Genomic DNA, 27,154 nt, shown 5'->3' on the forward strand with positions numbered 1-27,154 from the left:
GAGACCCACTTCAAACTTTTAACGAGATGGTATTATACCCCCGTTAGACTTCATAGAATCAACCCTGACAATTCTCCGCTCTGTTGGAGGGGTTGTGGAAGGCCAGGAAATATCTTGCATATATTTTGGCAATATCCCAAAATTGTTCCCATTTGGAGAAAGATTTCTAACCTTATCGATTTTATCCTAGGAACACGACTTATTTTGTCTCCTCGTCTGGCCCTTCTTTCTCTGGACGCAGACAAAATTGATACTTCTAACAGGCTATTGAATATGCACATTTTACTAGTCTCCAAACATAGTATTGCCTTTCTTTGGAAAAACCCTAAAACCCCCACAAATTAATGAAATTATAGACAAACAGCCTTCATCATTCTTTTGAATTGAAATTTGCAAATGTGCATGATCAATTTGCTAAATATTCTAGGAAATGGTCTAGATGGCTGGAGTTGTTCTCTTAAGTCTTCACCCAGAGTGCACCTGCTTAAGGCCCCTTGTGTTTGGGTCTTTGGAGCATATATATTAATATATTATATGCTTAAATACCTACCTTTGTAATAATTCACTGCATAATATGCTTCTGCATCAACTTGTTTCATTTTATGTCTTCTTTAAATTTGAACTTTATTGTCCTTCCTTTTTCCTTCTTTCCCTTTACATTTTTCCCTCCCATCCTTTTATTCCCCATCTTTCCTCCCCCATCCTCCCCATTTATTGAAACTCAAATAAAACATTTGGAAAACAAAGATGTTTTGGCTGCCTGAGAGGAATCTATATAATTATAGGCAGGTGGTTTTAATACCACAAGTGAACAGTCTACAATTCAGAATTTCTGTACACAAGTATCTGTAGACATTAAACTCTGTGTGGTGATATTTGGTGTTTCCATAAGGCACCAAATCTACTCCAAGAAGCAATGTATTCTCCAGCCACCATGGGTCCTCCATTGTACATCTCATTGCAAGAGGGAGTCTGACCTTGTACCCATGTACAGAGATTTAGCTTCACAGATACACACTATAGCAATGCTCCTCTGGCTCCATATGGGTCCAGACATTGACTCCGATGCAGCTTCTGTGCCTGGATGAGCAGAGTTCCTTCAAATAAATAAGTCGCCTGTGCAGGTAATGATCCCGGAGATCTGCGGTGAGACTTAAGGGCCTGCCACACTAAGCGATATCGCTAGCAATATCGCTATAACGTCACTGGTTTTTGTGACAATATAGCGATATTGCTAGCGATATCGCTATGTCTGATACTTACGTCCGACCGCTCCCCCGCTGGTTACCGCTGATCGCACGAGAACGTCCTGGACCATTTCTCATCGTCAGCTTCCTGCTGGGGCTTCCTGCTGTGGAGACGAGCGACGCGTGGATGCTGGCGGGAGGACGTCAGGATTGCCTCGTCTGACAGGTAAGTAGCGACCCCCGACCCCTGCGACGTCGCTGGTGAGATCTGCCTGTGTGGCAGCTCACTAGCCACCAATTAGCGATGCACCAGCGATCCTGACCGCGTCATATCGCTGGTCGGGATCGCTGGTGCATCGCTAAGTGCGACAGTATCTTAGTAGATCTGGTACACAGGATCTAAATGATAAGATTAAAGCTTTGTCAAAACTAAGTTACAGGAAAAAATGCCTGCAGATATTGTTACGTAGGGTTCCTCCTCCGACGGTAGGCAATGTTATCCTGGAAACCACAAACAGAGGAAGAAACTCTGATAAGTGAAGCAGAAAAACACTTAATTAACAGAGTGAGACACAATCATCTTTCTCATGGATTAGTGAGGTAAACCACATGCCAATCATGTGTCAGAGGACTGCTGGTGACTGACAACGGAGCTGAAAAACAACCCAAGGTTCCTCAGTCTAAGGCTATGTGCACACAGGAGGAATCGGGAGGGAATCCGCCTAAAAACGCTGCAAAACCAGGGCAAAAAATGGACAAAATGCACAAAACGACATTGCTGTGCACATGCTCTGGCTTCTTTTAACCACTGCAGGATTCAGAAACTCAGGGGCAGTTAAAAGAAATAAAATGTTCAATCTTCAGGTGACTTCGTTTGTGCTCTATGATAGAAGATAAAGGAAAAAGACGAGGGAGAATGACGGCAAAAATGGCACTGGCTTTTTCCTGAAACGTATTTGTGAAAGAAAACTTTGGCAGTTCCACTTTTGGATTAAAGATGAGGTAATATTTTGAGGAGCGTCAGTGCAGGGAGGATATTTTGCAAGAGGGGCAGAGTGAGGGGGATTTTTTTCCAGAGGAGCAGGATGGGAGGGATATTTTGCAGAGGGTCAATTATTTATTCAAGACACAGCATGGGAGATATTTCCATTTATGGGGCAGTAGACTGATACTTTTATTTTTAAGGGTACCATGTTGGGAAGTGTTGCTGATGACCGAGAAGAGGGAAGTCTACAGAGATGAGCTCTGGGTGTGAAAACTCGTCATGACCTCTGTACTACATGGAGACAAAAAGGGATTGGAAAGACTTCTAAAATCTAAGGCACCTGATTGTAATTGTTTATTTGTGATCCTTCCGGGATCTCATCAGTGCAGTTTGGTTCTCAGTCTGATGGTGACTGTTAACAACTCCCAGTATCTCCTTACCATTGTTAAACACATACTGGGAGTTGTAAGTTCATGTGATGCAATTGCACATGGGATTGACCAGACACAGCAATTGATGGCTGTACTAAGCTTGGTAATTTACTCATGCAGGCGGTGGTTTTGGCGCTGCATGCATGTACTGACAGTGGTTCTGGTGCTGCATTAATTTGCTGACCATGGTTCTGATATTGTACACATGTAGAAATCCAAAACGTGCTCCATGGCTATGCTGAAACGTAAAAATCCTCAGAATTTACAGTTTTGAGTTTACGAGGAGAATTTGGAGAGATTTGGCTCAGTTTCTGCTCCAAAAACTCAGTGTAAAGCCCCTGTCACACACAGCGAGATCGATAGCGCGATCGCTGCTGAGTCACAAGTTTTGTGGTGCAACAGCGATCTCACCAGCGATATCGCTGTGTGTGACACCTATCAGCGACCGGCCCCCCTGCTGGGTATCGCTGATCGTGCTCGAAAGCCCTGGACATTTTTTTGATCTTTTGTCTCCTGCTGGCCAGCACGCATCGCTGCGAGTGGCAGGCGGGAGACCAGCAAACAGCGAGCTGGAGCCTGGTATCCAAGGTAAACCGTGGGTTACTAAGCGTGCGTGTCACTTAGTTACCCGCTGTATACCTTAGATACCAGCGCTCTGGTGCAGGGAGCCGGTAACCAAGGTAAACAGCGGGTTTCTAAGCTCCTCGCGGCACTTAGAAACCCGATGTTTACCTTAGTTACCAGCTCCCTGCAACAGCATGCTAGTATCTAAGGTACACAGCGGGTAACTAAGCGACGCCCTTGCTTGTTACCCGAGTCGTTGCTGGTCCTCATCGCTGATGAGATCTGCCTGTTTAGCAGCTCACCAGCGATTGTGTAGCGACACACCAGTGATCCTGACGCTGGAGCGTCGCTATGTGTGACGAGGCCTAAGTCTACTTTCCCACTATCAGTATCTGGTCACTATTTTACAGCAGTATTGTACAATCCGATTAAAAGTAAGATAGAAACACATTCACCACTTCTGCATTTTTCACCCACTCCTCATTTTGGCCTACAAATACTGATATGAAGTACTGACAAAATACTGATAGTGTGAACATAGCCTATGTTAGCATATGTTCAAACCTAATTTTTGAGGCAGAATCTCTCCAAAACCTCAAAACTTTATTCTGGTGATGTATTAATGTACTGATGGTGGTTCTGGTGAAGTATTCATGTAAGTAAGGCTAGTTTCACACTAGTGTATTTTACATGCAGCGCATGGCGCGGCTAAGCCCCGCCCCCTGCCCGCTCCATGCCCGCCCCGTCCGGTCATCCCCTCCTACTATCGCACACGGCCGCATGCGATCTGCGCACCCTATCTTTAGCATAGGGTGCGCAGACCGTGCGCTGGCCGTGCGCTAGTAGGATTTTTGCATGCGCTGCGCACTTTTGAAGGTGCGCGCCGAACGCACCATGTTGCATTTTGGCGCGCTCGGCGCACCGTCAAAAGTGCGCAGTGTATGCAAAAATCCTACTAGCGCACGGCCAGCACAAGGTCTGCGCACCCTATGCTAAAGATAGGGTGCGCAGATCGCATGCGGCTGTGTGCGATAGTAGGAGGAGATGACCGGACGGGGTGGGCATGGAGCGGGCAGGGGGTGGGGCTTAGCCGCACCGTGCGCTGCATGTAAAATACGCTAGTGTGAAACTAACCTAAGTACCCCTTTACATTTTTTTTGCAGCCCTTGGGATTTTTTCCGTATGGCATTGCAGTGCTTGGAGAAAAAATGTTGTACAACCCTGACTTAAAGGTTTGGACATGCCAAGGGTGCACTGAGCACCTGTAATTGGTTTGACCAGTCATTCTCTGTTGACAGATTCCCTTTAAAGTGAATCGGTCAGCAGAATTTTGCTAAGTAATCTTCAGACACTGTAGGTTGGCAGTGTTACACGGATTAAAATGATACCTTGAGCGAAGAAAACTGTTTTGTGGTTCTTGTGTAATTAGTGTTCGAGGTTTTCAGGTAATGATATGCCCGTGCTCCGGGGCAGCACTGTAGGCAGAGACTTATCTTCCTGCTCTAAGCCAGGGAAACTTAGGGCCCCGTCACACATAGCGACTCACCAGCGATCCCAACAGCGATACGACCTTGTCAGGATCTCTGATGTGTCGCTACATGATCGCTGGTGAGCTGCCAAACAGGCAGCTTCACCAGAGCTCAGCACCAGCGACGACGAGCACGCGGCGTCGCTGTGTACCTTAGTTACCAGCGCGCTGGTGCAGGGAGCTGGTAACCAAGGTAAACAGCAGGTTTCTAAGCGCCGTGTCCAGGTCATTCGAGCACGATCAGCAATAGCCAGCAGGGGGGCCGGTCGCTGATAGGTGTCACGCACAGCGATCTCGCTGATGAGATCGCTGTTGCATCACAAAACTTGTGACTCAGCAGCGACCGCGCTAGCGAGATCGCTGTGTGAGACGGGAGCTTAAGAAAAGGTCTGGCCATATGTCAGATAGACTGTTTGTGCTTCAGGACAGCCTGTGGGCAGGCCTTTCCTTGGTTTCTCTGGCTTAGTAAAGGTACTGTCACACTTAGCGATGCACCAGCGATCCTGACCAGCGATATGACCCGGTCAGGATCGCTGGTGCATCGCTAAGTGGTCGGTAGTGAGCTGCCACACAGGCAGATCTCACCAGCGACTTAGCAGTGGTCGGGGGTCGCTACTTACCTGTCAGATGAGGCGATCTTGACATCCTCCCGCCGCGTCCATGCGTCGCCACAGGAGGCCCAGCAGGAAGCTGGTGACGAGAAACGGTCCAGGACGTTCTCGCGCGATCAGCGATAATCAGCGGGGGAGCCGGTCGGAGGTAAGTATCACACATAGCGATATTGCTAGCGATATCGCTTAGTGTGACAGGCCATTTAGAGCAGGAAGATAAGACTCTGCCTACAGCCACTAACTAGCTGCAAATTTCTAACACTAATTACACAAGAACCACATGATGGATTTCTTCACCCCAGGTATAATTTTCATCAATAAAACAGTGCCAACCTGACAATGTCTGTAGTTTACTTACAAAAGACTGCTGATAGGTTTGCTTTAAGTAAAAAAATTTCCACAAAAGAGGACACCCCTTTTAGATTTGGTGTGATCACAAGTCGTAGTGCCCCCATCAGTCAGGGTGGCTTACGCGCAATGTGATTGCAAAGATGCGATCATTGGGGGTTTCTATGTTACTACCTATGGGGATCTGCAGAAATAATACGCACGCTTGCCAAATCACATCTTCGGGCAGACCAAATCATCCTGCAACAACACAGATATCCATTGTGCACGGCTGCCTTAAGAGGCTTAGAGGATGTCATTCTGCAGCAGTTGTTGTGTCTCAGTGACGGTGCACAGATCCAGATTACTTACATACTGACACATGCAAGGATCATACAAGAGTAATGCGTGACATGAGCAAACATGTTTGGAAGGTTTGCCGGTGGTTAACTAATAAACCAACAACCCCATTCAATCACTGCTGTCAGACAGGATAGGAACGGCCCAAAATCCACATCAATATACACAATAAACAAACTGGGTACAATGAGAATTTGATTTTCTCCGCTGCCAGTTTCAAGTAATGTTTTGTAAGTTGCACAGCACCGTACTACTCTGAGGATGTACTGAGCTATAATGTGGCACCAATAGGCTTACTGCATGTGTCCTGACAGTCACCAAACCTAGAAACATGAAACATGCTAAAATCCAACATGCCTGTTTTTTGTTTTCAAGAGATAAAGCTTGAATGGCCAACAGCTATTTTTCCCAACCTCTCCTCATCATACCCAGAACTTACAACTTTTCAACGAAAAAATGCGAATAAGCTCCAACAGGAACAATGGATTGGGCATGCTAAAATCCACCGTGGCCAATCCTTCTTTCTTCCAGTATCTGGTATCAGGGGAAGAGTCAGCATATCCCCTTATACATAGTCAGCCAATCTGGCCAAAATCAGAGGGCTCAGTCAACTTACAACCTTTAGTTTGTCCTCAGATTCCACCAAACGTGGTCTGATCAGACACAAACATTTCAATAATGTATTTATATGCAAATAAAGCTGGTCAGGAGAAATAACTATTGTTAAACATATTACATTCACGGGCAGCTTGGTGGCTCAGTGGTTAGCACTGTTTCTTTGCCACCAAAAACAACATCTGCACATGTTTTCCCCATGTTTGTGCGGGCTTCCTCAGAAGACATACTGATTTAAAGTGTGAGCCACAATGGGAACACTGATGATGTCTGTAAGTGTTGAACAATATGATGGTGCTACGTAAGCAAGTGGCCTACCATAAATGTTCCTCATCCAAATAATAAACAGCAATCCTTCATTAATGGGTGGAAGTAAAAATGAGAAAGCTCAGAAACAGGTATGCAAATTGGCTCCCATCCAGAAAGAAGAAAACTGGACTTATGCTTTCACTTTTGAAGGTCAATGCCCCTCCTTTAGGGCCTTCAAACAGCACTCTCTATGTCAGAGCCCCTTTCAAAGTTCTCTGGCAGTGGCTTATCTTCCAGATTTACCGCTGACTTTAATCTTGTGTGTATGAGGAGTCATTAGTCACACCAGAGTTTTCTTCAAAAGGAAAAGTAGATAAAACTTAGGTTTTGCTAATTATTATAAGTCATATTGAAAGACTCATTAAAAATTCAGCAATTGGCTTATGGCTAGTAGAGATGAGCTTATTTGGGAGATGAGAGATGAACTTATTTGGGAAACGTTCACCGAATGTGACATTGTCACGACTGTGGCCGCGGTCCAGCAGGCACCTCCACGCCGACGGCAAGGGGCGGGCGTCCCCCGGGGACGCAATATGGACCCTCTATACTACAGAGGGGGACCCGAGCCTGCCCAAACTAGGGAAGGGCAACGACCGGGATTCTGTGGCAGCTGAGCATGTGGGCAAAGAAGACACATAGGACTTGATGACCCGTACAACTTCAGGTACGAAGAACGTAGAGTTTACTAAAGTAAAGTCACAGCACATAGACAAAACAGAGCTATGCCAGGCTCCCAATTCCACACCTCCCAGAAGGGTACCACCCAGTGGACCCCAAGGCACCAATGGATCACCGAGGCACACACAGGCTGGACATCAGGACATCAGGACACAGGCTGGACATCAGGACACAGGTTGGACATCAGAACATCAGGACACAGGCTGGACAGCAGAACACAGGCAGGACATCAGGGTCACCCACAGGATATTAGAGTCACTGCCAGACATCAGACAGGAGTCATTCTGTTCCAGACATCTGACACAACCTACAGGCACCAATGCAGTCATCAAGCTCCAGGCAGCGGTCATCAGGTTCCAGATTGCGGTCGTCAGGCTCTGAGCATCGGACCTAGGAAGGAACTCAAGCATGATGGTGCTAGAACCGCAATATTGCCGGGTCTGTGTAGGTAACGGCAGGTACGCAGGATGCAGTGACAAGACGCGAGACTGAGTTGAACTTTGGCTAGAGAACTTTTATGAATTTAAGCCGCAAGGGCTATGCTAAGCAACCAAAAACAATAACAGCTATTGTCCTCGCAGGGACTCTGCACAAACAAACACGTTAAAAGCTAACACGACTAATCCAGCAAAGGCCGGTTACTGTAGGGCCGCGATATGGCCGACTACAGGTCCTTATTTCTTATAGTGTCACTTATCCGTCCTGACATCCCTCGGCGTCTCTGGTGAGGCTGCGTTGGCATCGCAGCCACTGGGCCCAGCTGCTGAGGATTTGTCGTAGTCTTCGGGCGCCCAGCGCCCAGGAGGAGTTGGGGCACAACAGGCCCTGAGGAAGTCCTTTGATGAGGTAACTCCCTGTAGAAACAGCGGGGTTCTGGTCATAAGCGAGTTCAATGAGACTCCAGTCTCCAAGCAGGGTTGTGTCGCAGTTACCAGGAGTGTCGGTTGGTAGGCCACTTGCACGGCCTGGGCCTAGGCGAAGAGTTTCTCTGTAGGCGAGGAGTAGGCCCCAACTGCCGACTGCAGCGGGGTGACGTCCACTGTGGCCGATGATGAAGAAGCCGCAGCCGCGGGCTGAAGTGGGGCGGCAGCGGGCAGGCCGCAGCCATGGGCTGGAGTGAAGCGGCAGTGGCTGTGAGGGGCGGTGGACCAGCCGCAACAAGCTGGAGCACAGCGGTAACAGCTGTGGACGACCGTGGGCAGGAAGTGACCCCGGATCGGAGTGAAGCGACAGTCTCTTGTTGGTGGGTTCAGCGCTTACTCTCCGCAGGCCACTGTAAGTCTCCCCTCTGCCAATGATCTCCTCTCTGGTCACCGTCTGTCACTCTGGCTCTCTCAAACTCCCACAGTCTCTTGCTTCGTGTCTGCCGTTCCGCCAGCTGACTCCCCTGCGCGCTCCCTGTCCCTTTTATACTCGCCCCTCCCCTTGCTGTCCTGTCACTCTCAGCAGTCCACTCTCCTCCTTCGTTCCCCGGGTACTATTTCCTTAGGAACCTAGATAGCGGTCCCCTTCGTTCCTGCCTGGACACTTGGTGAGGGTCCTCCTCCCTACACCTGCATGGAGCTAGCACCGCATGGTAGTCAGAGCAAAGGGTAGTAGAGGCTTAGCAGGAACACCGGTCACAAGAGACTCAGTCACTGGGTGCCAGACCCCAAACACAGAAGAATTTCAGAAGCATAACAGCAGACACAGTTCAGACAGGGTCAGGTACAGGACAGGCACAGGATCAAGGATTCATGCCTGGGTATACCGCCTCCAGGGCAGGGCACAGTAACAGGACAGAGCAGGAATCAAGGCAGGGACTTTGGTACCAAAACAGAGACAGGAGAGGTCCAGGGACACAGACACAAAACACACATGGCAAAGTTCAGGATCTTTGTGAGTAGCTCTGGAAACGTCCTGCAGGGAAGGTGAAGTTTATATAGTAGCTGCCCCCTCAGCAATTGGCTGGGGACAGCATTTCAAGTACACACACTAATCTTGATAAAAGCAGGGGAGATGTGCCGCTCATACCCTAAGCACACACAGAAACCATTACAGCACAATCAGTGCAGGAACTGAGGCTTAGAGCACCTGGCAGCATCTGCAAGCATAGACACACGTGGAAAGCAATGCACCAGCTGCAAATGACCTCGCAACCCGGGAACAGCTTCCACAGCGGCAACCAGGGACCGCACATGCGGATGGTCATGCAGCAGATCAAAGACCTAACAACACAGGTCATGCAGCAGAGCAGGGAACTGAGCAGGCTCCATACAGGTAACACCCAGCAGTATCCCAGCTCATTTGGGAGGAAAGGAGCAAAGGGTTAAAGCAAAGACATGCATTGTCACGCCGACAACCAGGTACAGACAGAACGACGTGACAGACATATTTTCTGCCTAATTTAGGTTTGGCGATTGTTTTCCGAAAACATTCGCACATACAAGCATAGATTAGTGGATATGTTTGGTAACCATCTCCAGACATAAATTTGGCATGAATATGGCACATTTGGATTCGGTGAACGCTTCTCTAACAAGTTCGTTTATCTCTTAGTGACTACTGCAAAAAGATGACAACAAAGAGCTATCATTCTTCCTTCTAGAGAAGAGCAAAATTGCATACCCAACAAGACTACGAGTAGCTGCATTAGTTGAAGAGAAGAGGCTATACCCTGATGACCTTAGAAAACCGAGGCAAAGCATCTTTCTCCAAAAATAGAATACTGACTTTAGTATCAAATGCAAATTGCCTTTTATTCATAGTGTTCTTCACCCTGAGACCATTGACTAGATATCTTCATGGGAATGGGGACAAGTGTTTAAAATCTGACTTGTTGGATCTCATCTCAGGAGACCGGCATTGCTCAGGACCTTTTGAAATGTCCAAACAAATTGACTTGGAGGGATGAATGTTGGTATTTATCTTTGCTTCAATGGAGGTGGGATGCAGGTTCTCTTTGATGAAGAGAAAACAAAGGCTTTTAGTCAAGTGCACCATTTTAGATGTGGACATACATACCAACTAGCCATGAATTATGATAAATTGTCCGTAGATGTTGAGCAGTATTATCTGAAAAGAACTTTACTGCAGAGAAAGCAGTTGACTTGTGCCATTTGAGAGAGTCGGGATTAGGGATCGGTGGAGAACAAGGAGGACTGAATTTATGGATCCAACTTTATACTTGCATTTGGATCAGATGTATGGATATCGCTGGAATATGAGGAACTTCAGTGACATAATGGAGTCCATTGTGGATTATTTACGACAGAAAGCATTAGGCTGTATACATATCTCTGTTATATTTAGCAGAGGAGATGTAAGAAGCGATGGAAGCAATGAATTATATTACACTTATGTGTTACGTGTCCACCTGCCCTACACTGAGATCTCTAAATAGGTGTAATGTATGGCAGTGGAAGAAAATAGGGAATAAGATTAGATCCTTATGAGAACCATAGCAATTGGTGGTGAAGGTACCATGAAGGCACAAATGAATGATTACCTAACCAGCAGTGATTAAGCTGATTTTTTATGGACCATGAGTGGTCAGACTTATTCTGAAACCAGTGGACACCAACGGGACTTAACTCATCAACACTGTCAAACCAATCTGGTACCAAGTATAAAAGGTGCTCATTCACATAGCAGTAAAGTTTGCCAACTGTCTTGTCTGCTTAGAGGTCTTTTATCTCTCTTTTGACAGATGAGGTATGATAAATGTTACAAGTAGCATCACAGGTCTTAACTGGGCTTCCATGAACAACTTTAATGGCTAGGAGAGCTTAATGGGCTTAATGGCCAGATGAGCAGGCTGCAACAGAATTGTTTGATTGCAGCCTCTATACTAGTAGGTCTGGCATAAACGTTTAGAGCACATATGTCAAACTCTGGCCCGCAGGCCAAATCTGGCCCGCAGGGTGAGTATATTTGGTCCACGACACCAGGTGGGTTCACCGAGTATATATGTCCTGCAACATCGTACTTTCAACTATATCGGCATCCTGGATGTTGATACAGTTGAAATCAATGATGGAGGAGAGAGCATCAACTGACGCTCCCTCTCCAATCATTTGCTCTCTGCCTCTGATGTCTAAGCACAGCGGGTGCAATGATGTCATTACAATGTGCCTTCTGTACTTAGATGTGCAGAGGGTCTGAAGACACAATGAAGAGATCAGAGCAGCGGGGAACAGGCAGAACTGAATATTTATTTTTTATGTGAGGTCTTTAATACTGTATGGAACATTATGTGGAGCCCTATATACTGTATGGAGCACTATGTGGACCCATTATACAGTATGGAGCTCTATGTGGTGCCCATTATACTGTATGTAGCACTATGTGGGGCCATTATACTGTATAGAGAACTATGTGGAGCCCTTTATACTGTATGGAACACTATGTGGGGCCCATTATACTGTATGGAGCACTATGTGGGGCCCTTTATACTATATGGAGCACTATGTGAGGCCCATTATACTGTATGGAACACTATGTGGTGCCCATTATACTGTATGGAGCACTATGTGGGGACCATTATACTGTATGGAGCACTATTTGGAGCCCATTATAATGTATGGTGCACTATACGGGGATATTATACTGTATGGAGTACTATGAGAGGCCATCATACTGTATGAAGCACTATGTGGTGCCCATTATACTGTATGGAGCACTATTTGGGGCCATTATACTGTATAGAGCACTATGTGGAGCCCTTTATACTGTATGGAACACTATGTGGGGCCCGTTATACTGTATGGCACACTATGTTAGGCCCATTATACTGTATAGAGCACTATGTGGAGCCCTTTATACTATATGGAGGTGGAGCCCTTTATACTATATGGAGCACTATGTGAGGCCCATTATACTGTACGGAACACTATGTGGACCAATTATACTGTATGGAACACTATGTGGTGCCCATTATACTGTATGGAGCACTATGTGGGGCCCATTATACTGTATGGAGCACTATTTGGAGCCCGTTATAATGTATGGTGCACTATATGGGGACATTATACTGTATGGAGCACTATGAGAGGCCATTATACTGTATGGAGCACTATGTGGGGCCCTTTATATTGTATGGCACACTATGTGGGGCCCATTATACTGTATGGAGCACTATGTGGGGCCCTTTATACTATATGGAGCACATTGTGGGGCCCATTATACTGTATGAAACACTATGTGGACCCATCATACTGTATGGAACACTATGTGGTGCCCATTAAACTGTATGGAGCACTATGTGGGGCCCTTTATACTGTATAGAGCACTATGTGGGGCCCATTATACAGTATGGAGCACTATTTGGAGCCCATTATAATGTATGGTGCACTATATGGGGACATGATACTGTATGGAGCACTATGAAAGGCCATTATACTGTATGGAGCACTATGTGGGGCCCTTTATACTGTATGGCACACTATGCGGGGTCCATTATACTGCATGGCGCACTATGTGGGGCCCATTATACTGTATGGAGCACTATTTGGAGCCCATTATAATGTATGGCGCACTATATGGGGACATTACACTGAATGGAGCACTATGTGGGGCCCTTTATACTGTATGGCACACTATATGAGGCCCATTATACTGTATGGTGGACTATGTAGGGCCCTTTATACGATATGGAGCACTTTGTGGGGCCCATTATACTGTATTGAGCACTATGTGGAGCCCATTATACTGTTTGGAGCACCATGTGGGGTCCTTTGTACTGTATGGAACACTATGTGGGGCCCTTTATACCGTATAGAGTACTAAATGGTGCCCATTATACTGTATGAAGCACTTTCTGTTGTCATTATTCTGTCTGGAGGGCTATGTGGGTATTACAGTTGGAGAATCATACTGTGATGGGGGTCACTATACTTTGCCGGTGGGAGGGAGGGGGTTACAGTAGGGCCATCATACCATGCTTGTGGAGGATATTGTGGAGGAATTCACTGTGGGAGTATCATACTGTGTTTAGGGGCACTTTTGTTTGCTCCATACTTTATTATATGTATTGTTCAAGGTTTTTTCAATATGAAAAAGTTCTTCGTTATATTTGATAAGGAAAAACTTCATCAATTGTAGACTTTTTTTTAATAAATAAGATTGGCCCACAACTTTATCCAAATTTTTAATTATGGCTCTCTGTGTATTTGAGTTTCACATACCTGGTCTAGAGAAAGGATTGTCAGAATACGAGGTCGATAACAGGAAAAGCACTAGAGAAAAACATAAGCTGAAATCAAGGGTGTGAACCAGGTCATGCTGAACTTATAATTGGCAGTGGGGAACAGGAATACAGGAGCTTAAAAATAAAGAAGCTCTGCCTAGGGCTAACAAGAGGGGTGCAACATAAACCAGAAGTTGACCCCAAGCCCTGAGCCTAGACAGCACCACATGTCTCAGAGACTTACATAAAACTACCACATTGCCGCCGCACATCACCCGCAACAAAAGACAAAGCACCGTTAGGTGACAGAACCAGAAACAGAGGGGGCAAGTACTGACATGGTTGTTATGATGATAAACCACCACCAGAGAATGGAACAGTAGTTTATTTCTCTTTCCATATTAAAGGGGTAACGTTTCTCCTTGCGGAGAGTGACATGTCAAGCCTGACATGCCAAGGTGAAGAAACTTAAGCCTTGCAATGCTTCTCTGGGAAATATGCAAATTGTCTTTTGAGAGAGGAAGAGGACTAGAGCTCTAGTGCCACCTATAGGAAAAATCAATCTTAAAAGTCAATATCGACTCTCTAAGGAGCCTGGTCACATGACTTAGGATAAACGCCAAAATTCCAATTTGCAGACTCTGTGTTTCAGGGTACTGCCCTACATCAGTGCAAAGTGTAGGATGTGGTTGGCTGGGTGAGATGCAGCAGCTGAAAGGTATGAACGCCTCTTAATGAATTTGCCACATCTTATTCCAGGGCAGTGTTCTTTATCACTCGAATTGAAAACGCCACCCTTGATGAATTGGGCCTATGTGCTAAGTTCACTGGTAGAAAAAAATTCACACTAGCTAATTCTTTCTTTTTTTGAGCAGCCAATACAATGTCTATACCTTGAACTCTGTTATAATAGACCTCCTTTCTCTCATTACCAAGCCCATTACCATGTCCCACCTCGACATTAAAGTCTATTTGCGCTTCATTCAGGATGTGTTAGCATATAGATGTCCTTGATAAGCCCTTGAATGGACTTGTCAAACTAATTGCCTTTATTAAAGTCTGAAAAGAGTTTACCTAAAAGGGAAAGGTCCCCCACTCCCAAACTAGCACATATCAGCACAGATAAACAGAGAAAACCAATTAGCGCCCCAGGGGACAATGAAAGCCACCTATTAGGACACATAAAATGTTCACACCATGAAGCTAGGAAATAACTGGGTTGGAAGCCCTTTGAAGTTCTGTGGCCATTTCAGTAGTCTCACTAAAGGCTTTGCTCAGTCCCAGGGATATTTTTAATGTTTTTGGTGGACATCTCATGGAATAGTTCACATTATGATTTGATAATGTTGTATCTCACAAACCAGAGAGTTTTGAAAACAGTCGTCTACAGTTGGGTCAATTTTCCTTTTGGAGGAGACTCTGGTTCTGTTGATATGAAAAAGACTGCTTAATGCTGGTGGAGATCTCATTTGCATATTTTCCCCAAGACGCATTGCCAGTAGCTACATCTTCAAACATCTCTTCAATGAGATCCAATAGTTCACTTGTTAGCAGCAGATTTAGATGTTGACTATCAAAGGAAACAGAATGTGTTGTCGTATGACAGCAAGAGTGACATCAGTTGGCAAATCTTGTGGTCACCAACGAAGGCTCATGAAACCTCCCTGTAAGCAACACTCTTGGAAGGTTTCCTGTGAGTGGTGCCAGGATGATTCCTCATCAGACTAAGCTCTGAGTTACAGGGACACATTCAGGAAGCAGTGGCAAGGGTAAAGTTTTTAAAAAGGGGCATATTTAGGAAAAAAAAATCGCCACGAAGACCATACTTTTGGGCTTCCCGCAAGACTGGGGATTGTCACTCCTGGGTATTATTTTTCTACTTATATGAAAGTTCCATTTTTTTCACTGATCTCTGGCTTTTGGAGTAGGGTTATATTGAAGACCAAAGCACCACCATCTTAAATGTCCATATATAGTCTATACGTATTATGTTTTAAGACCAATGTGTAACGCCAATGCCGAAGTCCCTGCATGGTTCCTCTCTCTCCTACGGCCTCTCTGCAGTGTGTTCTTCCTCTGCCATGGCTTCCTGCTCCCCTGGGCTTTCACACATTATGCAGCTCTCCCGGCGACACACTTAGTGCACTCCCTGCTTCTTAAAGTGGCAGTGCGCAGACTCCGGCGGTATCTGAACCTGAAACTGCCCTGCTTTAGTAGAACCGGAAACCGCTACAGTGGTAACTGATCATGTGACCACTCCAGTGGTACCTGAATCTGCAACCGTTCTGGAGGAACCTGAACCAACAAGTGTCCGCCCTGTCTTAATTTCAAGAATATGCACTATTTGAACCAGAACCAGTGTCTATCCTGTCTTGGACTCAGAGTCCATGACCATGACTGTGACCCTGACCATTGGGGTCAGCTGTCACTGTATCAGGGACTGCCCTTGGAGTGATACCGAGCGGCTACCTGCAGATTAAGCCTGACTCCACCATCAGGAAATCTAGCGAAAACCAGGTAGCGGATTAGCCATGTCTTTTTCGGGTAAGTGTGGCCCATGACGCAGTGGGTCCACAATCCGAGTGCTTGACACAATGTCTAGTCCCAGTTTAGCTATAACTAGTACACATCCTTATGCAAAGTAGCCCTTCCCCAATGTCTATTTAGTTGTAATGCCGAGATGCCATGTCATAAGACTCAGCACCAGAATCCAGGCGCACATTGAGTTGGTGGTAATAAAGTATGGCCTATTGAAAAAGGGCTGTGCTTATGAAAGCAAATTTATTTAGGAAAAGGCTTGAGAAAAGGTGGAAAATTTTCTACATCAGAAGAACTTAAATCCATCCATGATAACACATATGTCAAATTTGTCTAAGTGAAAATGTTTTTCCTGCCTTTAGCAAACATGTTCTTATTTTTCTTGTACAGATGTCATACATGATAAGGGCCCGTAGGGTTAAAGTTAATAATTCTCCAGCACCTACTTACTTCAGAGCATCTTTACTCATATATAATAATGTACAAGCATTGATTTGGAACAAGGATGGTGTCAAGTATCTGGGAGTTTTGCTACAAATTCCAAGAATGAAGCAAAGTCAAAAGACATCCTATATGAATTTCTTCTCACTCCACTGATCTCTTCCTCTCCAAAAATAGTCAAGCAGTCAAGCAGATCCATCATGCCATTGCCCGCCAGTGGAACTCAAGTTCACAGATTATTCCTTTTAATATTTAATCAAATACAACAGATTGTTGTAACCTGTGAAAGCTTGCAATCTAATTTGGAATCTTCATATAGGCAAATGAGCTTTTCCTCAGTTTCAAATGTAATCTAAAAAATCATAAATTGACATTTATGTATTTTTTAATTTTATATTTATTTTAGTTATTATTTTTATCACAGGGATATTCAGGGTGATTCATTCGCTACTTAACCTATAAAAATTGCTTTAACATGATATATTGTACTGAAATTTGGACTGTACATGTTTTGGTCCGTGAGAAACTAATGTTTTAAAATGTCCACCTTTTGCATCCATGCACGCCTACATGTGTCGTTCCATATTCTTGAAAGTATTCCATTGGATGTCTAGAGTCATAACCTGAATTTGTTGTTGTATATTCTCTCGGAGTTCCTGTAATGTTCGTGGCTTGTTACTGTACACCTGAACCATCAAATGGACCCATAGGAAAAAAAATCCGTCAATGATAAAATCTTTTCTCTTGATCTAGCCCTTTCAATATCTGAACGATAGTGACTGTACGGGCAAATACGACCTTTCTTGGCAGCTCATTGACTTGTGACTATGACATGCCGGTTTCCTAGGAAAGCCTCTGCAACGATTTACGTGGATGTGTCAGAAATTGTTGTTTCACATCTTGAACTCTTTCCTCAGACATTTTCGGATGTTCTCCATCATGCCTATCGAGTAATGTTCCTGTACGTCCCAGATCATTCACCAATGACAGAATACACGGTTTGGACGGCGGATTTTGACCTCCAAACTTCTTAAGAAATTCCCTTTTGGCTTCTCTTTAAAGACTCAATGTTCCAATAAGTTTTCTCAATGAAAACTCGCTCCTCCAAACTGTGTCTGTACATTGTTAATAAATGAAGAAGGAATTCAACAGGATTGAAATGCAAGCACAACACATCAACTATCTAGCTTTTAGAAGTTTCAGCCATTTTTCTGGGTAAAGTAGTGAGTGAATCACCCTGTAAAGATTTTTTGGCTATAATTTACTAGCATCGTATTTGTATGGCAGTAGATTAGTTGTCGGGACTAGTGATGGGTGAGAGAACGAGAGAGAGAGTGAGTGAGATCCTCCAGAAAAATGCTCCAGCTTCCCATTCAATTTCATTATGCTCACAACTCGAGTTAAGCACATCTGAGCATCCGACATGCTCGTTCAGAGTACCGACTCCGAGCACTCAAGCATTTCAGTACTCGATAATCACTAGTCAAGATTCTGGTGGGATTTATGGTAGCCTGGACTTTCTGCCAGTACTCAGTATTAGGACCTTATCACATCACAGGGAATCTCTATAAAGGCCCTCATGCACAATTAGACTAAAGTCATCTGAACCCACAGATATTTGCGAGATAGGCCAACAGTCTAATGTGCATGGGGTCCTCCTGACTCACTCCCGACAGATGATATTGTAATAGAGAAGGAAACAGTCTGTGAAACTTCAGCACCTGATCAATGATTGTCTCACAGAGCACACAGGAGTACTCGGCCAAGCCGACCACTCCTATGTATGGGGGTGTCAGAGTTGGGAGAGATAGTTGCCAAGTTACTGAATAATCATTCCTACAATAGTTTTTTTTAATGTGTATAAAATCTTGACGCTCTCAAGGAGAAACTTTACCCCTTTCACCATCTGTTTAAGGCCTCTCACCCAGTCAAGTTGTTGCTTACTTTGCACTGATGAGGGTCAAGAACCCTGAAACAGCTGTCTGCAAATTGAGTTCTTTGCCTAATGGAGAAAATTATTTCAAGGCTTTTAAAAAAGGGTCAATATTGAATTTTAGTATTGCTACTTCTAATAGGTGGCACTAGAGATCCTTATAATTAACTCTTTTCTATTTGAAAGATGATTTCTCAATTTCTCTTGCTGCTGTCAAAAGTGGGGTCACTCACCAGTCTCTCCCTATGAAAGTGATGATCAGCATTGATTACACAAAGGGATAAATAACAGAGATCAGATGTTTCTGTGATCTCCACCGTTAGACCAAGGCCCTGGCCATGTATTACACCGGCTGTGCAGATGCTATAAGAAGGATGCGTAGGCTCTTCATGATGCGACGACTGCCTGCTGCTGAGTATGAGCATTTTCATCCTGGATCATCTAGCACAAATTTTTTAGCCTAAAAATGAATGCTAAGGGTTCATGTACTTGGCTTCTTTTTCAGGCGGATTCCACCTGAAACCCAACTGGAAAAGCTGTAAAAAAACGCTAAAAAGAATGAACAGCAATGTCGACATTGACAGGTCTTAAAAATAAATGACTAATCCATTCTCCAGGCGGAATGTGACTATCTTATGTATAGAATAAAAAAAAGATATTAGTGGTAAAGTGGCATCAACCGACAAAAAGGGCATCTAAGAAGATACTTCAAGAAAAACACCAATGGCGTTTTCTTGAAGCATGTTCAGCTTCAAAAATATGTAAATACTGTGGCATCTAAAAGACCACATGTGCACATACACATACAAAAGGTGAAACTATCATGTCCTGAAATATTAGACGCGACCAACCCATGGACCTGGTGTGTCACTATTACTGGAAAAAAGCTGACTTTTTCATAAACTTGTACAACATTCACCTTTTACCTTCAGATTCAAAAACAAGTAACAGCCCCAATCTAAATCTTCGGCATAGTACAAACATTGTACGAGTTTAGCAAAACATTCCCAAATTAAGAAAGTTTAGAAGACTTTTTACAATTGGCCCTATTCAGTAAAGCCAAACCATTACTCAACACGAAGGTACGTGGTGACTACAACACCATATCTTTGATGGTTTCCGGTTTAGTGAGATTGGGGATAGGGTTGGTGGTACAAACGTGAGCCTATACCGCTTCTAAATTTTTTATTAAGGGAATAAATAGGAATATCATTAAAAACTCCCCACCATAGTCTAACATAGTGTGGCCCACTCAGTGATCATGAGAAAGTAATGTTGGCCAAGCAGGAAGTGTTTCCATATAGCTTGATTTATGGAGTCATCTGTAGAGAGGGTGAGGGTTACCCCACCATTGTGGCAGAGGATTTATTTGCAGGTTCCTTGGCAAGAGCACATTCCCTGGCTTCTTTCATCAGTCTCATCACTGTGTGGATATGTTCTCCTGTCTCGGGAGAGATCAAAGGCAACTATTGACAGCACAGCCCACAGTTCACTGGTCATCTGCATGGCATCTAGGACAATGCAGGTCATCCTGCCTCGTGATGCATTGTTACTATCCCGAGTCCTAAACATTCCCTATCACGGGATCAGAACTCCAGAGGAACCTTTCATAAACTTTTTTTTGGACACTTTTTAATAATCCTCAAAATCCATTCATTAAATAGGGGTCTCCACTCTGGCTTAATAAAGAGGGAGGGTGGTCCTGAGCACAAAAACCCCTGTGCTAAATCCAGATAACCTAAGGTTACATTCTCTCAGAGTCTTTTTTTTAGGCTCGAATAGGAACTACGTAATGAAACACTCTTTTCTTGGAGTTTTGGAAGAGTTATTCCTTTCCTCAAGAAGTTTTGGAAAAGTTTTTTTTCCTGAAGTGATCTTTGCTGTCTTTTGATTGGACAGTGTCTAGTTTGTTTGGAGAGCCTTCCTCCAGGATCCGCTTCAAAGAAGTGACATTCACTTTCTTTCTTTTTTTTCTTTCCACCAGTTTTCAATACATCTTTAGCCAAAAACAAAAATGTATAAAAAGTTGAAAAAACTTCTCACATTAATAAGATTCCCCTTAAAAATTAATAGGAGGAGTTTTCAAAAGTTTTTGAAGAGCATTTTGGAGAAAGCTGAGCAAAGAAATTGGCTTTTACCAATGGTCCCATAAAAAATGTATGTAGCAGTGATGCACATGCCCAGCGCCCACATCATACCAACCATTCTTGGGGTCAGTGTGGATCATGGTAGTCCATTACCTGATCAATCCCTCATCTGTGCTTGATTTGTGTCTTTATAGTAGACTTTATGGATTTACATTTTAAGTGTACAGGGGACACAGATAAAGAGAGAATTTGTGATGCCCCCATCTATTAAACTTGGCCCGTAAAATCTCAACTTGAGAAAGTAAAGTTAATGTGTCTAACAAAACTAGAGGACTTTATAATGACAATAGGAAAACCTCTTTAAATATTCCAAAATCAGCTCAACAGGGGTTGTACCAAGACCAGGGGTTGTACCAGAGGAAAGCTTTAAATAGCGAGAAGGTGGTCATCATACTTGTCTTTGAATGGAGCAGAAGTTATACATGGACATTGCCACAATAGATAGTATTAGATAGACTACTTCCTGCCCTCCTAAGTCCTCCTGCTATCATTATAGACAGTTCACTTACATAGGACTGCTGGCCAGGCAGGAGTCCTAGTATACAGGACACATTACCGCTGTGGACCCTACCACAATGACCTTCACAACGAATGGACTTTGCTGAGAAGCCCCCAGGATCTAAGGCATGGCCCACTCTTTACTGATGGACTACAATCACCAATTCTTTACAAATGCAGAATTCTAAACTCTGTGGATCGTCCTCCGTGCCAGGGCCGTGGGGTACTCGGTACCGGGCCGGTCTCTCAGAAGGGAATGTCACAGCAGCGTTGACCCGGTCCGTGGCCCTGGGCATCCATTGTAAAGGGGGGGTTAAGTGATGTTGGAATAAAGTTTATGAGTGAATGATTCGTGACACCACCTGTGGTGTTCGGCAATGAAGATGTTAAGCCGACACTGCAGACAGATCCTCTGGGACAGATGGTGTGGTGCAACAATGATGGTGTAGCCCTCCACAGGAAGGGCTGTAGTCCCAGGGCAGAGTAGATGAAAAAGATAGGTGTTAAGGAAAAGAGTGCAGTGTCCGGCACCGAGATGTAGCAGTGCTGAGTAGGTTGGCGCAGTAATAAGCGGAGGACACCAGGGCATGTAGTTCCAAAGCTTTACTCACAGTCTGTTGAGCATACAGGTGCCCGCCTCGGTGCCGTGTCCTCAAGGTCAGGGGCTCAGCCAACTTCCAGGCAAGATGAAGTACTCCCTTCCAACACTCCGCCAACATATGTGCCTTTTCTGAACGTCTCCCTTTTGCGTCTATAGTGAAGTACTCTCAGTACTGAGTTACACTGGAGTTCCTCCTGTCAGATGTTCCTATGAACTCTACTTGTACGGCAGATAGCTGTAGCCTGCTTCGGGGACTCCTTGCTACCTAGTCCTGGCTCACCATCGCTGCTGTTGTGCCCCCAAGTCTTGTGTGGAAATAAAGTGGTGACAACTTCTATTCCTCCAGTCCCTGCTGCAGGACCATTAGTATCCATACATCCTCGGGGACCGGACCCCGGCCTTGTGCTGTGAACTTGGAAAGGGTTCTGCTCTAACCCTAATCCTTAGACCTCATCTCCTTATGTTCCGTACTAATCCTTCCTTCTTATGGAGAGAGTCAGGCTTTCCATCAATGTCTCTTTCCTGTGCCAGCGGACCCAGGTCACTGAGGTCGGCTGCAGCACTTCCTTCCTCCATTCCACTCAGGGGATCTTCACTCTTCCATTGACTGTGTCAGACTGCCCAAATCCTAAACTCTTCCCGCTCTTTTGGTGCCAACTAACTCCACCCGCCTCCCAGCACGCTTCGTGTTCCAAGCAGGGAGCCACCAAAGGGTGCTTTGCTACACTACTATGTTGTGTGGGATGCAGGTGTTGGAGTGTGGTCAGGTGTCTCCACCTTACCTGAATGGTGGGGTACCACACCTCAGGAGGAGGTGCAATACCTCTGTGGCGACTGAACCCTCAGGGGCGCCACATCTGCATCTTTAGAAAATCCTTATGGGTGCCGAGGGATCTCCCATAATCCTGAAGATGCTGCCTCTTCCCATAGCCCAGTAATGTGGGTCATTGTGCGGCCCAGCTTGTTGTGATCCTTGGGAACAATTCCCTTACAAATAACTTTCTTTATGAGGGGATAATAAGCCTTGTCACTGTAACTGCAGTCTCTTACGAGGGTCTCGCTGCTGGGAAAGGAGGTCTTAGCTGCTACATGACAGCAAAGCAGACTTCTACCGTGTCCAAGGGCATCAAGAAATATACAGCTGATGGTAACGGTGGAAATCAAGTTGTGTACATAGAAGCCTTACACTGTATATAGGGATAGAGCCCTGACCTCACCTACAGTGGGCACACACTGATAACAATGGAAATGTGTGTGGTAGTGGCATCTTGGTGAGGCCCATAACATTTAGAGTAAAACCTTGTGATTAGACAGAGGCCCAAGTTCACAGTAATTTCTTAAAGGATTTCATAACTTTAGGGGAATTCGCAATCAAAACTGATCCACTGTATCATGCCTAGTGCAGGGCCTAACATGGAGTGCAGGGCCTAAGAGGGAGCACAGGGCCTAAGAGGGAGCACAGGGCCTAAGAGGGAGCTCAGGGCTTAAGAGGGAGCGCAGGGCCTAAGATGGGGTGCAGGGACTAAGAGGGCATACAAGGACTAAGAGGGAGTGCAGAGCCTAAGAGGGAATGTAAGGCCTAAGAGGGAGTGCAGAGACTAATAGGGAGCACAGGGCCTAAGAGGGAGCGCAGTGCCTAAGAGGGAGTGCAGAGCCTAAGAGGGATGGCAGGGCCTAAGAGAGAGAGCAGGGCCTAAGAGGGAGTGCAAGGACTAAGAGGGAGCGCAGGGAATAAGAGGGAGTGTAAGGCCTAAGAGGGAGCGCAGGGCCTAAGAGAGAGAGCAGGGACTAAGAGGAAGTGCAGGGAATAAGAGGGAGCGCAGGGACTAAAAGGCTGAAACATGACACATGAATTCACTCACAGTATAAAATACGAAGCCCACATTGTACCCACACACAGTATGATGTTTATGATGACCCTTCAGTGGCTCTACAATACGATGTTCCACAATTCCCCACATAATATGATGTCTCTACAGTGCACCCACACAGTATGGTGTTCTTACACAGTATAATGTGTCCCATAGACCCCACAGTGTGACGTCTCTACAGTGCCCCCACACGGTATGATGTCTCTACAGTGCTCCCATACAGTGCATACATACACATACATTATGCTGCCCCGCAAACCTCCACACAATACAATGCCCCATCAGTGCCACCATACAGTATAATGCCCCTTCAGAGCTCCCACACAGTACAATTCCCCTACATTACCGCCACACAGTATGATGCCCCTTCAGGTCCTCTACACGGTATGATGACCATACCGTGCCACTAGACAGTTCAATGCTCCTACCGTGCCAACACACAGTATAATTTAACACAACACAATGCCTCTACAGTAACTATACATGATATAATGCCCTTTCAGTGCCCTCACATAGTACAATGCCCCTACAGTACCTCCACATTTTATGATGCCACCAAACAGTATGATGATCTTTCCATACCTCTACACAGTATGCTGCTCCTACTGTATCCTCACACAGTACAACAGTGTGATGTCCCGAAGTGCACTCACACATTATGATGCCCTTCAAAGATCCCAATCAGCATGATGCTTCTCAGTACCCCCCCACACAATATGGTGCCCCATACAATGCTCCCACACAATGTGATGATCCTTCAGTTCCCCCACACAGTATGAAGACCCTTCAGCACCTCCACACAGTTTCCTCACATGGATTAGTTATGCCTCTGGAGGTTTGCCCCTTTTAGGCACCATAGCCTACATGTGACTGCTACCTCTGCCCCCCATAGCTCTGCTGGATGGAGATGTATCACAATATAACTAGGCCGGCCTGTCGCTTAGGGATTCAGTGACAACCCCATCTGGAGCTGTATTGGTGGCCATTTAGGTCCTCATCTCTTCCAGGAACAGATAAGGTGAATATTCACAAAGACTTTATTTTAAGGATAGGATAGAGGAACAGTAAATTCACGTTGCGAGCTGTCGGAGTCCTGGGATTTGTCTGGCCCCACTACGCATTACACACCACACAAGCCCATCATTTAGGCATACATACATTGTCATTCAGATTTCTGAGAAATAAGTGGAGTTTGCATTAAAACCGTCTTCTGACATCACTTTTATTAACCCTGAGAAATCCAGGGACTAGTATACGCGCTCGTTCTGATGCTGACAAACATGGACTTCAGAATAGTAAAAAATCTGCAGTTATTGATTGGAGCATCTTCATTATCGGCACAGACATTTCTAAAAAGTTCTATACATGGAGAAACTGCGATGGTTCTGGCCTGGGACTGGTGACCACCATGTTGTCTGACTCAGGTCATGACCGGGGGAGCATCAAAAGCTCCACCACTCTGACAGCTCAGGCAGGTGGTCTCCATATATGAGGGCTTCTGAGCCCCCCAAGCTGAAAAAAGTTGAAAACCTTTTTTTTTCACATGGATTTAGCCAAAACACATATTACAAAACCTTCAGTGTGTCACTATAAGAACTGATCACAAAGCTTTTATTCACTGACGGCAATCAGAGAAACTTCTCTTTTCGGCATTATTTACCCTTTAAATCAATAGGGAGAAAAAAAAAGAAGAAAACAATCCAGGTAACCTCTGCTTGCTGTCAGTGAATGGGATCAGAGCGCAGCTTTCCTGTATCTGATCCAGACCCTTCTTCATCGTCAGTACCTCTGCTACCAGCTAAGGTTCCCAAAGTATCATGCGACTAGTCCAAAAGTCTATTAAGCCCTTCTGTATGGGGCGCGGAGGGGAGGTCACTGGTACTTGCACCAGAAATGGCTTAAATGGCAATTCCATAATATATACTGATGACAGCACAGAAGAAGGGACTTTAGTTTCTCAGTAAACTGTATTATGGGACGAGAGGAGGACTGGACAATCGGGAGTTTATTGCACCTACTATGAGCTTGTCCGTGCTGCGCGGTAGTACGTACATGTTAGGGAATTGCTTTCTAAGCAGTCTTCTCACATAGGATCGCTCTCTATAGGCGATGAGCTGCACAGAGAGAGCGGGGGGGGGGGGGAGAGGATCCCATCATCCCAGCACATTCCCATGTGTTTCTCCTACCTGAAAACTCGGATGAAGTCGCCGCCAGGTTGCCCAAAGCCGCAATGTAAACTATTCCCACTGCGCCAATGTGAACAGCGCCGCAGAATCCCATCCTGAGAAGCCCGACCACATCCGACAGGTCCCTAGAGCAATCCTCTCCTGCGGGAAGACTGGGAAGCCTCACACTGTGCTTGTCCCATGGCTCAGGGCAGAGGAACATTCAATATCCTCCCTTCCCAGGCAATGAATGGATCCAGACTGCAGCAGTCTCTACCTGTGCACCCAGATGTCACGCTGGGTCCTAGCGCCCACCTCCTGAACTTTCTCACAGATGTTACTCACATGGGAGGCTTTTTTTACATGGAATTTTATTTGGCAGCAAAACTCTTTTCTGTGTGTCTTTTTGTGTTCAGGGTTTTTTTTTTTGTTCTACTTTAATTCATTCAGTAAAGATTTTTTTACTTGTTTTTTTGGACAGGATCCCGTGCCAAAAGCTACAAAAAATATTTAAAAGACTTTCTTTTGAATGAGAAAATGCGCCTATAATGGACAGCATGCGTTTATTCTATAGTGGTAGCCGCCAGGGCTGTCCTCTATCACCACTACTTATCGCAATGTGTATAGCGCCCCCGCTGCTGCAATACGCCTCAATCCCAACATCCGCGGGATGATGGTAAGCGACAAGGAATTTAAGCTGATGTTTTCCTGACATCGACCCAATTACATAACACCCCCCTCAGCCCCAAATTACATGTCCTCTTAGCTATCTCTCAGGCTATAAGGTCAATAATGGTAAGACGGAAGCCCCCCCCCCCTAATATATCCAACACTTCACTACATTTCCTAATGGAAAACTACACCTACAGATGGGAATATGATTCTGACATCTCTGGTTTCAGTGAACCCAGATTACACCTCGTCGTGCAACGTAACTTCCCTCAGTTATTAGTGGACACAAACAACTACTTAATAAATGGAACCGTCTTCTATTATCTGTGTGGAAAAATCTCAGCAGTCAAAATGACCAAACTCTCCAAACTTCTAGACTTGTTGGAAACTTTACCTCTTGCTGTTCCATACGGGGAGTTAAGAAACTTGTAGTCATCCATTCTCCAATACATCTGGGCTCATGAACGGCATAGAATTAAGAACTAAATCTTACAAGTGAACAGAGAGGGGGCTAGGTGGGCCTTCTA

The 27,154-nt window shown here is 45.2% G+C and overlaps 1 protein-coding gene across 1 annotated transcript in view; it reads right to left on the bottom strand.

The window, feature by feature from the left end:
• EVA1A (eva-1 homolog A, regulator of programmed cell death) overlaps positions 1-26,201 on the bottom strand; it is a 724,576-nt gene extending 698,375 nt beyond the window's left edge. Inside the window, exon 1 of the mRNA XM_073586595.1 lies at positions 25,977-26,201. Within this exon, the coding sequence (XP_073442696.1) occupies positions 25,977-26,178 (202 nt within the window). The 5' untranslated portion in view covers positions 26,179-26,201. The remainder of the gene's footprint in view (positions 1-25,976) is intronic.
• Positions 26,202-27,154: the final 953 nt, after the last annotated feature.

The sequence above is a fragment of the Dendrobates tinctorius genome, unplaced genomic scaffold, assembly GCF_039654945.1.
Source record: "Dendrobates tinctorius isolate UK_male_01 unplaced genomic scaffold, ASM3965494v1 ptg000093l, whole genome shotgun sequence".
NCBI classification, from domain to species: domain Eukaryota; kingdom Metazoa; phylum Chordata; class Amphibia; order Anura; family Dendrobatidae; genus Dendrobates; species Dendrobates tinctorius.